Genomic DNA, 15,428 nt, shown 5'->3' with positions numbered 1-15,428 from the left:
TAACCAGACGATTCGATTGATCTGTTTTACCCATTTACTGTTGAAACCGTATTTATTTCGAGGGTGTGATGGTGTGTTTTTTGGGAGTGTGAAATTGTCATAAAATAACATTTTTAATTAGACACCCTAGAGCCGTAGTATGAACTAAGCTAGTTAAAATTTAAACTTTTGCAAACGATTTTTTATTCTTAACTAGCCTACCATAAAAAATAATAAGCTGGGGGATAGTCCGCATCCTCCATTACAATCAGTATACTAGTGTATAAATTACATTTTTTATATTAAAAAAGAATTGTTCGTTAAGCTAGCGTTTTTGTAAAATTATAATGATGTAGTAAATTTTGTTTATTTACTTAGTAAGCTTACATTAAAGCCTACAAATATTGTATGTTTTCTACTTAATTTACTCCAAAACAGTTCAAAGCAGAATTACGGTAGGAAATATATTAAGTAAAAACTAGTGCACCTGTTGCTTGAATTCGAGCAATTACAAAGTATTACAGGCGTTATTTCAAAACGAATAACATTCATAATTTCAAATGACTTAAAAGAGTCACCTCAAAGATAATGTAATCCATCACTACACCCAGTTATCGAAACTGAAAACGAACACTCTTGTATCGTATTAATCTGTTTTAGTATGCAATGAATACAAATTATTCGTCTGTTTAAGTAAACAAAATCTTTTTTCATAAGAAATACATTAGGATTTTGATGGCATGTACAGGAACTTGTGAAAGGGGGCGTCTACACAAAAATAACTAACTTTGACACATCTTTTTTTAAATCGTTCATTAACGGAGAAGTAGTGTGTCGTAGAAATCGCCTTCACGTATTAAGTATGACTTGCATATCAGAATAGTTTCGCGACAACCTATGAGCCATTGCGTCATATTGTATGAGTTTCTTGAAGATTTTCGCAACAATATCGGACTCAATAAATTGTCATGAAATTGTCGTTGTTTTATTTATTGATATGTTACACATGAAGTTTTGATAAAACGCCTGAACGTTTAAAATAGATGTTGTCAACAATACATGAGATATCATGTCATGTTTTAATATGGCAATTTTGAATCTTAGAAACAACGAATGAGATATTATGTCATGTTTCATGTCAGTTTCGTATCGAGCACAGCTTCACAACAATGTAAGAGATGTTTTGACGTTTTAGTATAGTCCCATAAGAAACATTACCTATCATTATGTTGTTTTGGTTTACATTACATTTGAGTATAGTTTTGCAACGATACATACAATGACAACAGTTTAGTATTGAATTTCGCAACAATAGATGAGAGATGGATTACATTATCTTTGAGGTGACTCTTTTAAGTCATTTGAAATTATGAATGTTATTCGTTTTGAAATAACGCCTGTAATACTTTGTAATTGCTCGAATTCAAGCAACAGGTGCACTAGTTTTTACATAATATGATATTACATGTCACTTTCGTAGGAAATAGGGTTTCATAACAAATCATGCGATAGTGTCATACAACATTACATTTGAGTATAGTTTTGCAACGATACATACAATGACAACAGTTTAGTATTGAATTTCGCAACAATAGATGAGAGATGATGTCAAGGTAGTGAGTGTAAACAGGCCGCTACAGAAATAGCCTCTCTGTCGGTCGTACACCGAGAGCGTGGAGTAGGCGGTGGTGGTGCTGGTGGCGAGTGTAGTGGTGATATGTGAAGTGCGAGGAGTCAGGCATGTTCGGGTTGCTGCAGTTCGCCCAGAGGCTAGGGTAGGTCCCAACCTGCACACACCACATGGCACATACTGTGGCCAATAACTCGTTATTCCTACATCTTGAGTATACTTGTATAATTCTTGAGTATAAAAATGTTGAGTATACTAAAATATATTCATGATACCTGACCACTCAGTTATGTTATCAGTATGGACTTATTATCATAACCTACATTTTATTTCCGATGATTTGTGTATTGAATTGGTTTGACCAACGATTGCGTGTGTTCGGTAAATTATTTTCACATACTAATTTCGTTTTTCTTAACGTCTTTAATCTGTTCAGATACAAATGTGCCTTTATAAAAATATGATACTGCAAATAAAGTCGTATTAACAACGCAAATCAGACAGACGGCTTCGAAACTTGGTGAAGATTCTAAGTTGATCAAAGACTAAAAATACTATTTGACGTTTTGACAATATACTTTTTGTAATTACGCCTTCAGCAATTGCAACACCCTACACTATTGTTACACACCTGATTATTTTCGTCCAAATAGAAACTAGCTTAAAACGAATGAAATCAAACAGTTGATCAGGTTAGACATTAAGCCTAATGTTGGTGGATAAGACGAGCTACTATTTTCAACAATGTCTTAACAATAGGCCGGGCTCGAGCTAGGCTATCGCATCGCTATATACGTTTGGTGATCGATTACTGATATTTTATATATGTTAGCACTAGGAGCTGAGATACTTTCTGTTAAACGTTAGGTGATCGACTACAGTCTCTCTTAATATTTATGTTAACACTGGGTAGAACTGGAGCTGAAATACTTTACTTGTTCACTAGGTGATCGACTACCGACTCTCTTTATATTTATGTTAACAGTAACACTGGGTAGAACTGGACCTGAAATACTTTACTCGTTCACTAGGTGATCGACTACCGACTCTCTTTATATTTATGTTAACACTGGGTAGAACTGGAGCTGAAATACTTTACTTGTTCACTAGGTGATCGACTACCGACTCTCTTTATATTTATGTTAACACTGGGTAGAACTGGACCTGAAATACTTTACTTGTTCACTAGGTGATCGACTAACGACTCTCTTTATATTTATGTTAACACTGGGTAGAACTTGACCTGAAATACTTTACTTGTTCACTAGGTGATCGACTACCGACTCTCTTTATATTTATGTTAACACTGGGTAGAACTGGAGCTGAAATACTTTACTCGTTCACTAGGTGATCGACTACCGACTCTCTTTATATTTATGTTAACACTGGGTAGAGCTGGAGCTGAAATACTTTACTTGTTCACTAGGTGATCGACTACCGACTCTCTTAATATTTATGTTAACACTGGGTAGAACTGGAGCTGAAATACTTTACTTGTTCACTAGGTGATCGACTACCGACTCTCTTTATATTTATGTTAACACTGGGTAGAACTGGACCTGAAATACTTTACTCGTTCACTATGTGATCGACTACCGACTCTCTTTATATTTATGTTAACACTGGGTAGAACTGGAGCTGAAATACTTGACTTGTTCACTAGGTGATCGGCTACCGACTCTCTTTATATTTATGTTAACACTGGGTAGAACTGGAGCTGAAATACTTTACTTGTTCACTAGGTGATCGGCTAACGATACCCTATATTTAAGGTAGCACTGGGTGGGGATGGAGCTGTGATACTGTAGCCATCTGTCAAGTGATGGACTACTGATACTCTCAATATACTTTTATGACCTTGGACGGCCTTTTAACAATTAAATATAATAGGCCCTTACGGTTCTTACGAAAATACATCCGTAATAAATGGTTTGTACACATTAACGTCCGTTTATTAGAGTTTATGTAAGGACTTTATGCCTGAAATGTGTGCTATTTGTAGTATTTTGATGTAGGGGTTTTATATGGTACCGGAACTTCGTTAAAAACCTTAAGTTTCTTTAAAAATCATAGAGTTTTTTTTTATTGATTACAATAACGAAATGTATATACTCGGGTTTATCATATAAAGGTTTTTTTTTTATAAAACTAGTTTTTTATGTAGAATCTGCAATATATAGAAATATGCAGTTTGCGGGAATCGTATACCTATTTGACGTAGGGTCCACAATTGTTGTGAATTTAATGTGAAGTTCCCATTCACCCCCTTCCTCGCCCTACCCTTACTTGAAATTTTTAAACTCCAAGGTACCCATTTTGACATATGAAATGTGTGGTATGAAAAAAGAAAAAGAATTGTGCGAACTAGAGATCTCGTCAATCCTATCAAAAGTTATGGCAGTTCAAAATTTGAATTGTTCGCCCCCTTTTGAACTAGCATTTTCAAAGGTGTGACAGCTTGCATGCTTTTTCAATAAAAACACCGTACTTAATCCGAGAAACTTTATACATTTTAGAAGAAGGGCGATTTTTGAAGGTGAAAGAGTGCGATTTTTGGAAAACGCATAAGAGTGTTTTGTAGAAAATGTACCTAATTCCTGACTATGAAAATTCTTTAAAATTCTTAGAAAGGAATTATTTAAGTATATGGTTTATAGGGGTGTAACTTGTAGTTTTCTCAAAAGTGCATGGGTACTTTGGGATTTATACAGTATATGGATGACACCAAGAAACAAATATTCATACAAACAAATACAATTAAAATGGCAGGACGAAACATACCATTAATTTACATTGCCTGTTTTAAATTTTAATTTTATACGTTTTTTAGAAAACAAACCGTAGACAAAAGTGTATTTAATTCTTTTTGTCATCAATGACAAAACTGACTAAAATTCTTTCAAAATCCTTGACATGAATACCTTTAAGACGGTCCCAGGGTGAAACCCTGAAAGTTATCACGAAATTGATGATGTTTAAACCTTTATTTCATGGTCAACGGCTCCTTGGTGTCTGAGTTTATCACTACCAAACATTATATACAAAACAACATCCTCCTTTATAATTATAAGATAAATTCATATATTTTATAGTATTTAACTTGCTTTGGATGAATACTCATTTATTAATTATCCTAACCACGAGGTACTAACCCAACCCAAATCCATTTCGTACTCAACAATTCAAATTGTTGGAAATATCTTTTATCATTGTCAGTCTAGTGTACAGTACCTAACAAAATAATGACAGACCAAAGAATTGTTTTTATATTTTGTGTTTTTTTGCGTCATTGGCATTTTTTACGTCAATTGCAAGGGAATGGTCCAAACCCTGGACTTGTATACCTACGAATCTAACGCCCATCTTTTATTTGACAACATAATTAAATTATTGATTGTCAAATAACAAACGACATCTGAGTCTAAATACGATTGAATATCTCAGTTAGCAGTTGTTGTTTGGAACAGAATGACTGCCACGCTGGGAAATAAATGGAGGTTATTTCGGGAGTTAAGTTGTTCACAAAAACAATTATTCAGTTTTGTAATTTGGTTTGTTTACAATATTGCAGAATGGCAAAAACTGTAGCTCAACTAGAACTAGGCAATACTGTAGACGAGTAAAAATAAAAAAAAACCTTTCCAGCCTTCGTCTCAGTCAGCAAACTTGAGTTCGTGTCGAAAAGAGTAAATTCAGGCCCATGTGATGAAATGTACTAGCATACGAAAAGTGCATCGGTACTTCACGTAGAATAAAGTATAAGATTTACCAACCCATAATTGTCTCTACGAAAACCTAAGAATACAATGAAATGGACAATCCCCTTTATTCCCTCTTGTACTATATTAAAAGTATTGTGGAGTTCATCATACATTTTGGCGTTTAGCATTTTAAAATGAGCAAGGTCTATTACATCAGTGTCATATCTTATATACAGGGTGAGTTTTAAATGAGTTCCCCCCTACATTTTCCTACATTTCTTAAGATACCAACTCAGGACCACGTCAGATCATTGTAGAGTAGTAAGTACTTCATTTTGACTGGGTATAAATATTCTGCATCTGTATATTTATAGGTAAGCATGTTTCTTGAAAACAATTTTTCTTAGCTCGTGTTCATCGCAGGGAAAATCTACGCATACTGCTATAAAGATATTTTCCTGTAGGATTAGATGTGCGAAATCCCTTTTAGCGAATTTCCCCTATAGGGAATAAGCTATTACCGTAGTACTCATGGTAAGACCTAGACCCAGGACCGATTTACTTTTTCGTTTTGAGGTCCCTAGAGGCCAAAAACGCCATCCGTTCAAATTCATATATATATTTATATACGTGTCCGTTAGCACGATAACTCGAGCAAAAATCATCCAATTTTAAAGAAATTTGGTACAATCGTGTAATCCTACGTTTATTTGAACGAGTTCGCGAACCAGCATGATCGGACTATGGGAACAGGGGTTATGGGAGGTTTTATGGGGTAAAAATTGGGGTTTTTACATTTTTGACCCTAAAAACTTAAAATTTAGCAATTTCTTAACAAACAATTTTGTAGAGCTTAAAAACAAATAATTTTGTATATTGAAGCGTTATTATGCGCCTAGCCTAATAGTTACGGAGAAAATACAAAAAATCTGTAAATTTAAAACTCCCATGTTATTCTTATGGAGAATAAGTAAACTGCTGTAGTTTGCTTGTTTATGAACATATTTTGATCAAATTTGGAAAATGCATTCATTTCATACTAAACTATTAACATTTTACAAAAAAAAAAACACCTTTTTACCCTCCCTGTTGAAGCAAACCTAAGTACTCGTTAAACTAATGTTATTTAAACAGGGAATAAATGTGATATTTTTAAGGAGACATTTTAGTGTAAATCCAATCAGGCAAATGGAAATTCGCTTAGTCTGTAGGTTTGCTGCGGTGGAGGTATTTATAAATAACAATAGGCTAAAAGATAATCACAAAAAATTAATTTAAATTACCATGAGCCTTATGGGTTGCCATGCTGGTGACGAAATAGCAACAAATTATAAACAGAAAATCGAAACGAATGGAAGGGAGGATCCAATCACCTGTTTTATTTACAGCGCTGGGTGAAAATAGAGAAGTCTGTAGATTACATATTTTTGGTCGAGTTTTCGACAATTGGACGACCATTTGACATAACCCGTTGACAATCATATGAATGTGTTCCATCAGGCTATGTGAGCTTTAACATATTGTACACAAGTTTCCGCTATAAATGTCTGGCAGTCGGCCCGTCCTTGGCGTGGCTAAATGTGCCTCTAGCAACTCTAGTGTTGGGTTCGCCACACTCACGCTGACTGCTCCTCTTCTCTTTACTGGTTCTTCATTTCATTAGGAACCACTTAATGTGGCAAATAAACAAGAAAACTGTCTGGGTAACCGAGTGGTAATAGTGCTCGCCTTCAAATTTGGAGGTCGCTGGTTCGATTCCAAGCGAGATTCGTTTCCAGACCCTAATACCATTTGTCATTGGGCTATGAATTAATGATGCTATCTAACAAAAAGGTTAACTTTAGATAGTTACAGGGTTTGGACCGTTCCCTTTCAAAACGTAGGAAAAATTTCATTAGTATACTGTATAAAATACTCAAAACAAAATAAACAAACCGGTAAACTAAGAGGAATACCATCTCAGTATTTCAACATGTTTAACAAAAGACAGATTTTAATTGTTATACGAGGGACTCGAGCCTTGAGCCGTAACACGTGCTACAGTAGGTGAAATTGGGGAATGTTCTATTTATTTTAGAGGGATGTTTAATTAGGCTTAATTGCATATTTAAATATTGTATGAACAAATTATTTATTGGAAATTATTAGTTATTGGAATATCTGTGGGTTAAGAATAGTGTCGCCCGTAGTAACTTTATTTATTACTTGAATCCTGAAGAGAGGCGTGTTGTTAATTGGATTATAGAACTGGTCAATAAAAAAATATCACTAGAATAAAAAGGTAAAACTATTGTAATCCACTGCCAAGCCAGAGATTAGAAAAGAATCAAACACACAACATGTATGTCAATCAGATTTATTGTCCAACTCCAGCAAACGAGCCGAAGTGAAGTGGGCCGATTACATAAAGCTTAGGAGAAAAATTACCGAAGAAAAAGCCAGAACTGAATAACATTCGTCATTAAACACAGACAATAATGGCACCTTCATCAATGATCATGAGAAGAATTAAACAGGTAGAGTAGGACGTTGTGAGAACCTCGCACTTTTCACCCGGTTGCGTCTAATGTAATGGGATGTCTTCTCGGCCCTCACTGATCAGCCAACTTTGGCTTCATGACGGTCGTTAAACTAGGTCTCGTGACAAAAAAAAACTTAATTAGGTGCTAATGATTAGTTATACATGATTAGTTATGTTGCATTGGTCATCTCAGAAATAAAACATGGTTTGGATGAGATGTATAAAACTATGAATGAAGTAATCGGCTAATTAGTAAAGTTAAAATCGTCGCATCCAATGTCCAAATGCGCACCTCATAGTTGGCGAGATCTAAATATAGACCATTGTATGGTTAACATCTGTCCCAGTAGTTGGCATTACTGTCTACTGTCACAACGGTCATTGGATGCGAGAGCGAGGTGCGGCGTAGCGCTGGTGACTCTGAACACTATAGAGAGGATCCTCCAAATATGCATAAGGCAAAGTATGCTGTAGCTGATTGACGTTTCGAAAAATCTCAGCTCTTGAGCTATGTTTTAATGGTAGGATCAAGACGTGATGGTGATAGATTTTGCTCCTAAAACTGCCTAAATTTTGTGAACGGAGTAGGCCTATAGTATTAGTAAATGAGCTTAGTGAGTCGAGAAACATTTAGAGAATACGTTAAATTCAGATAAAAAATTTTCCAACTCATTGTTAGACCCCATGGTAATAACTACGTGGGTTCTTAACTTATATATTTATCCATTTCCTTACAATCTAACTGCATAAATTGGCATGAGGCTGTCTCACTGTAGATCATAGTACCTGTCAATGCTAGTACACTAGCTTACACAGTTAGTTGTAATAAAACACAAATCTCACGGACCTTTCAAGCTTAAAAGGTTGGAGGTGCTTTCTGCTAATCGTGAATTATGTTCATTTGTTGTACTCATTTCGGAATTTCTCGACACACATGCTATTCCGTTGACTGTATCTACTAAAAGCAGTTATATGCGATCGAGTTGCTCATTCCAGAAAAGCGTATAAATAAAGGTACTAATCTGAAGAGAGACGTCAGACAACAGCTGACTCATTTAACGGTCGACGTTCAACAAGTATGACGTCATTGACGTCACCGGGGGAGAGACGGTTCCTCAGTCCGTTGTCGACGTCCGTAGAGCGCACACCGCGATCACGTAGCCGCCGCTGGAGAGGCAGAAATAGATGAAGGCAGTCGCGACCGCGCGGTATTTCGAGTAGCATCAGGTGTCTTTCGTCCGGTCCTTTGTTGTCTGTTGTCGAAATTCAAAGTCACGCGTAATGTTTAGCTTTTTCAAACGCAAATCCAAAGATGACGGGGATAAGAAAGAAAAGACAAAAGATAAAGGTCACTTTTCACCTTTTTTGAAACGTAACAGTTCTAACAAGAAGGAAGCGACACCTTCCTCGTCCACTTTAGAGCCTTTACTCTCTGATTCCAGTTTGACAGTAGCGGCGATCGACATCACCAAAGAGGATGTAGGCCTACCTAGCTCTACAAATTCTCAGTCACCGTACACCCTCAACACGAGCCACGACTCCCAAATAGATATAGACACACCTACACCAGACAACACTTCCCATATCAAAGACGAACAGGAAGATCTAACATTGTGTGATTTGACCAATATTTCAGACTCTCTCGATACAAACCCTGTGATACGTCAAGGAGATTTCGCCAAAAGTGAAGATTCTTTGCTAAGTGACAGTTCCGAAAGAGCCGGTAGTAGTGATCGAGCAGACAGTGACGTAGTGTTCAAAACCGCGCCCAACACCCCCGTGTTAGCGAAGCATCTGACTGTTGTGTCTGACGAACTTGTGATAGACGACCATAGCCAACCACAGGAAAGTGTCAGGTCTGTAGACTCAAGTCCCGCGGGAAACCCTCCGGTGGAGGAGTTGGGCCTCTCTAGTGCACTTGGTGACAACAAAGAAGAAGAGGCGGCGTCACCTCCATCAGAACCTGTTGATATAGTCCTAGAGTCTACAGACAGTGTGCCGGTACCTGGGGAGAGTGAGCTGAGGAGATCGGCTGACATGTGTGAGGAGATGAGTCATGGACCTGGAGAGTTATACGACATAGCGGAGGAGGAGACGAGTGAGGAAGAGGCAGATCAATCCGAGGAGGAAGAGGAGTCCGAGGATGAGGATGAGGACGAGGATGACGACAGCGGCAATGTCACACAGCCGACCATCGAGGACGAATATCCGGACGAAATAATCAAGTAAGTGCATCATTGCTGTGGTGTGAGTGTGGCTTTCTTATGCATGTCTAGTCATCTTACTGATCTTCTCGTCTATACGGATTCTCCTTAAAAATAACATGGAAATTTTAAATTTACAGTTTTCAACGTAACCTTTAATTATTGTACAAAACGCTTCAATATTCAATTTTTTTTATATTTTAAACTTTACCGTACTGATGTAATATAAATGGGGAATTTCCACGTTTTAAGGGTTACATAAAAAACAATCGTTTGAAAATAAAAACCCACAAAACAGCTCTTGTTCCCATAACCCGATCTTGCGAACTCATTCAAGCTCATACCGTTTTGTACCTACATTTTCAACAAGGTAGCTCAAAGACACACCCCAAACATTGAATTATGATAAGAAGAATAAGAGGGGTTCATCAACAAGACATGCGACTTTATACATTATTAATTTATGTAGATTATATTTTACGTTTTTACACTCCAATTTTATCCATTATAGAAGGTAAAATGAAAAAGATTATAGCGAAAGTATAATGTATCCAGTCATAAATTGTAACAAAATACGATTCTGACACCAAAACCCGCAGAATCTTCCGTTGCTTGATTAGATTATGTTGAAATTAATTTTATGAATATGTCAGTAACAAAAGGCGCATATATTAACACAGAAGAGGTCAAAGAAGTAGCCATTCTTCCCATGTGCAATATCTTATAAGGTTCACATATTGGTTTTCACAAGTTTACTATTGTTTGAGTGAAAATATGTACAGAAACTTCCCCGAAAAAAGGTTTTAATTGCCCGTATTCTCTTGGCCCAGTTTTTAAACTGCAGTAGCTCACATATTAGTAAAATGAACAGATCTTGGGACATTGGAACAGTTTTGGCACCTATACCTACACAAACACAATTTAATATTTAGACTAATAAAGGTCAAAACATACCTGTTACCATATGAACAAGTAGTTCTATTTCCTAAATCAAAGTTTTCCCTTTTCCGTAGGGGTTCCTACTCTCCAAACTAATTATAAAATAAACCAAATTTTTTACAAACATGTTTTACGCTTCGCTGAAAATAAATACAACAAAATGTGCTTTCACACTAACAACTTCCAACGCTAATTTAATGTGCTCAATTCTATCCTAATTGAATGGTTGCAATTGATAGTCATAATTGAATAGTTAGTTGAATAGTTATTGAATGGTTACAATTGATAGTCCTAATTGACTAGTTAGTTGAATAGTTAATCGTTTGAATAGTCCTTTTGCAATGTTTACGCGTTTCGTTTCTCACACACGTTAGGCAGTAAGGAGTGCATTTGTAAATAATAAATGTTGTTTCCCAATGACCTACTCGACATAAACCATAAACATAACCTCTATACCCAGATGGGAACATAACACGCCGCCAGACTGTATATTTACACTGTCGCCTTGACCCACACTGCGTTACGGTACGTAGCCTATCCGAGCTCCATTTGACCGAGTCCCATCTCATTGTTGTCCGAGCCAACAACCAACACCACCTCATCTCATCTTCTGTGAGTATTGTGACGACTATAGTATCTACTTATCCAGACTCTTTTTCACATTTTTTGGTTTTGGGATTACAAACTGTAAATGTGTTTATATAGACTAGTGTCCCTGTTGCTCGAATTCGAGCAATTGCTAAGTATTACAGGCGTTATTTTAAAACGAATAACAGTCATAATTTCTGATGACTTTAAAAGATTCGACTCAAAGATTTTGGAAATACTCATTATGTAGGTACATAACAGATCGATAAAAATTTCTTAAATATCTTATCATTTTTCAAAAGCTGGTCTTGTTTTATAGTGTTTTCTACAAATAGCCTTACTTATAGCCGCATTATGTTGCCCATAATAACGATTATAAATTCTAAACAAAACACATTTCTATTTCTTCTCCTTGGTGGTGTTCTATGACTTTCCTATGTTTATGTTTCCATAGTTTGCACACCGGTTCTTTCAATGACTACTAAGAAATGCAGCACAGTGTTAATTCAGTTATCTTTATTTCAATTTATTTATTTATTTATCCAGGCTCTCTCGCTTTTTTCCATTGTAATATTTAGCCAACCCAAATTCAAATAGTAAACATTTCATTTCAACCAAATCAGTAAATGTTTGTAGTAAATGGTTAAGTTAGGAAACTTATTGACTGTTTACAATTAACATGTGTTCTTCTTCTCACTTTTAATTTCTGACAACAGCTGGAGTTGCATAACACTTTTTGTTTCCCATGTTAATCTTATGGAGGAATACAAAAGGGACCGCGTCTCGTTGTCCCTCCGTCTAGTTGTACCTACGTCTACTTGTACCTCGAGGCCTAGGGACAACTAGTCGTAGGTACAACTAGACGTAGGTACAAGTAGACGGTGGCTCACCCGACTAGTTGTACCTGCAGATTTTTAGGAGGTACAACTAGACGTAGGTACAAGTAGACGTAGGTACAACTAGACGTGTATCCCACCGACAAGTAGTATCACCTAGCTTGTACGGATGCGACCAGTTGTCCCTACGACTAGTAGTCCCTACGACTAGTAGTCCCTACGACTAATGGTCCCTCCGTCTAGTAGTCCCTACGTCTAGTTGTACCTACGCGTATTTTGCGTCCTTATAGTCTAGTTGTATCTATCCTTCAATTCGTTACCCTGTTTAATTGATTACTGCACGAGTACTTTTTAATAATACCCTTAATTAAATCAGGAACTGCAGTGTTCCGAGTCGATTGAGTATGATTGGCAAATATTTTTTGTTGTAATATTCTCCGTGACTAATACCGTACAAAAACACTTTATTATACTCAATTACTTGTTTTTGTAAACTCTGAATTTATTTATTTAAGATAATTGTTTAAAGTTGTTGTTTAAGCTAGTAAATGTTAGTTTTCTATAGAAAGGTAGAGTTTAAGTGGAAAAAACAACGATAGCAGATCTTGACAAGAAATAAGGAAAACCAAAGATGTAATATAAGATAATATAGATGTAATATGGATAAGGACTGACCAAGGGACACAGGTACGTTGTTATCAAGAACAGGGGTTTCTCAATGAGATGCGGACAAGCCAAATTTTCCTGGCTTTTGTAACAAGTTGTTTATAATAAATTGTTGTAAGATTGTATGATTTATAAAGAAATAAAATAAATCCCTTAAACTGGTGACAAGTTGAAGGGGAGATACAACTAGCCGCAGGTACAACTAGACGTAGGTACAAGTAGGCGTAGGTACAACTAGTCGTAGGTACAAGTAGTCGTAGGTACAAGTAGTCGTAGGTACAAGTAGTCGTAGGTACAAGTAGTCGTAGGTACAAGTAGACGCAGACGTATGAGGTACAAGTAGACGGTGGCGTTCCCGACTAGTTGTACCTGTAGATTTTTAAGAGGTACAACTAGACGTAGAGACAACTAGACGTATGTACAACTAGACGTCCGCACCATCGTCAAGTTGTCCCTACAGCTTTGGACAGGGTACAACTAGACGCCTGTCACCAAAATGCAGCAGGTACAACTAGACGCAGGTACAAGTAGACATCGCCCCATACAAAACTCTAAAGGGCCCCAGGGCCTCAATTTCTAATTATTTCCCTAAAAAGAAAGTTTCCTGCACAACTTCACGTTGCGCTCTTTCCAATGAGACCAAAAACATGTCAATCGGTTCAGTAGTTTCGGAGGAGTAATTGTCACAAAAATCCTGCTTGCGTATTAAATAAGTATAGATAGATGATAACTGTAGGTGACTATAACCATAGATAACTCCCTTGGTTAGTCTATGCTATAACTATTGACTTTTCGCTGAAGTAGACATGCCATATTTAAGGACCAGTAGTAGATTGTTTTTTTATTCAAAACGACCATAGTTAGAACGAGTCACTCGGAGAATGCACCACAGTCTAAAAAAAGTTGTTTTAGCTACCAGTACTGTGATGGTTGGTGTGTTATTAAAGACCATAGCTTACAAATAATGTAAATCATCATATCAGTTTGACTTGGTTAGAAAGTTGCCGTATTGTACAGAAATCAGTTATTTACATCAGCGCATTCTGTTGCTGGCTCGATTAAAGGAAGTCCATTTTTATTCAAACGCTGGCGACAACTTTAACAACCTATTAGAATGTCTAGATTTTCTAGTTCTATCTATAGCCAAAGCTATAACTTAGAATTAATCATCACCATCAAATCGTAAATAACGTGGACGAAACAAAACCCCAAGGAATGTTTATTATTATTTATTTGTAACCTATGCAGTACCGTAAAATGAGTGACACAGATCTTTGAAACGATTAAAAACATAAATAAAGTTAAGCTGGTTGTTATGTATATCATTGATTCTAAGTTTGATTAAGCCAATACTGACCTGGGGACAGTGTGTCATGTAGTATAAAAGTATAACTATAAAAGCTTAATTGTATCATGCTTTATTTAAATAATACCACAGAAAGAAGAATGTGACACATGTTCTAATCTTTGATTCTATTCTCTTTATCTCTTTCCTGTGTTCACTTGTGTTTTCATACCATTTAAACTTGTACGTAAGGGAGCGGCCCCAAAGCCTGGCCTAGTCACTATATTACAACGTCAAATCTTTGTTAGGTAGCGTAATGGTATCTTGGTCTAGAAATGATCTCGCTTGGAATCGAACCAGTGGATATCCAGTGGATATCCAGACAATTAGTAAAAGTAGATGTGGTATAGAAATATAATTTCCCCATCAATTTGATCTTTCGGGTACTCGACCATTCATCCTGAGAGATGTAGTGTAAATGATAGAAGTGGAGCCTATAGCCTCTCTCTCCCGGCTAGTGTACATTGACCGCTTGCATTTCCAAATATAAGATTTCCTATGAATAAAAATATCTTTACAATGAAATTACTAAATTTGCTTTCGTGGAATTAGATTTAGAACGAATAACGACTTTGGCACACTCGCCGAGTCAAATACCTGACAACAATAGGCTCCACTTCCTTGTAACGTAACTATTGCATATTTGCTTGCAGTTAACGCACTCCTTCGTGCCAATAGAGAATTAAACAATATTTATGTGCGTGTTATACAAAGTGTAAAAGCGCACTTGGGCACATTAGATCGTGATTGTATACATAAAGCCTACAAGGTGGCTATGTGCAGTAGTAGTGTCGTGGGTGCCAACTACCAATAGAACCTCTCAAAATAGATCTTCTCAGAACACTAGACTGAGGGACTCTTGGTCAGCCGGTCAAGTTTTGCTTCTCTTATTTTTGGCTAAAAATGTAATAATCTGCGACAAAAGTCTAATGTTAATCAGATACAATTACTGGAATAACTACGTTTAAAAATAACAACACACCTGCTAAAGAACTCAGCGATACGGTACCAGTGCACTC

General features: G+C 36.5%; 1 protein-coding gene across 4 annotated transcripts in view; it reads left to right on the top strand.

Moving 5' to 3' along the window:
- Positions 1 to 1,673: 1,673 nt before the first annotated feature.
- Positions 1,674 to 15,428, top strand: part of LOC128986144 (myosin-10) — a 43,694-nt gene continuing 29,939 nt past the window's right edge. For 2 of the 4 annotated variants that reach the window (XR_008490102.1, XR_008490103.1), the window contains exon 1: positions 8,945 to 10,056. Coding sequence is in view for 2 of the 4 variants with exons in the window: in XM_054406316.1 (XP_054262291.1) it covers positions 9,113 to 10,056 (944 nt within the window). In the remaining 2 variants the exon portion in view is untranslated. Of the gene's footprint in view, positions 1,755 to 8,944; positions 10,057 to 15,428 lie in introns of those variants that run through there. The other 2 variants (XM_054406323.1, XM_054406316.1) reach the window with 2 other exon arrangements.

The sequence above is a fragment of the Macrosteles quadrilineatus genome, unplaced genomic scaffold (genome assembly GCF_028750875.1).
Source record: "Macrosteles quadrilineatus isolate MER2022 unplaced genomic scaffold, UCM_ALF_1.0 Scaffold_1__1_contigs__length_201487025, whole genome shotgun sequence".
NCBI classification, from domain to species: Eukaryota; Metazoa; Arthropoda; class Insecta; order Hemiptera; family Cicadellidae; genus Macrosteles; species Macrosteles quadrilineatus.
Note: the sequence above shows the minus strand (reverse complement) of the source record. Positions and strands in the feature narration are given on the sequence as shown.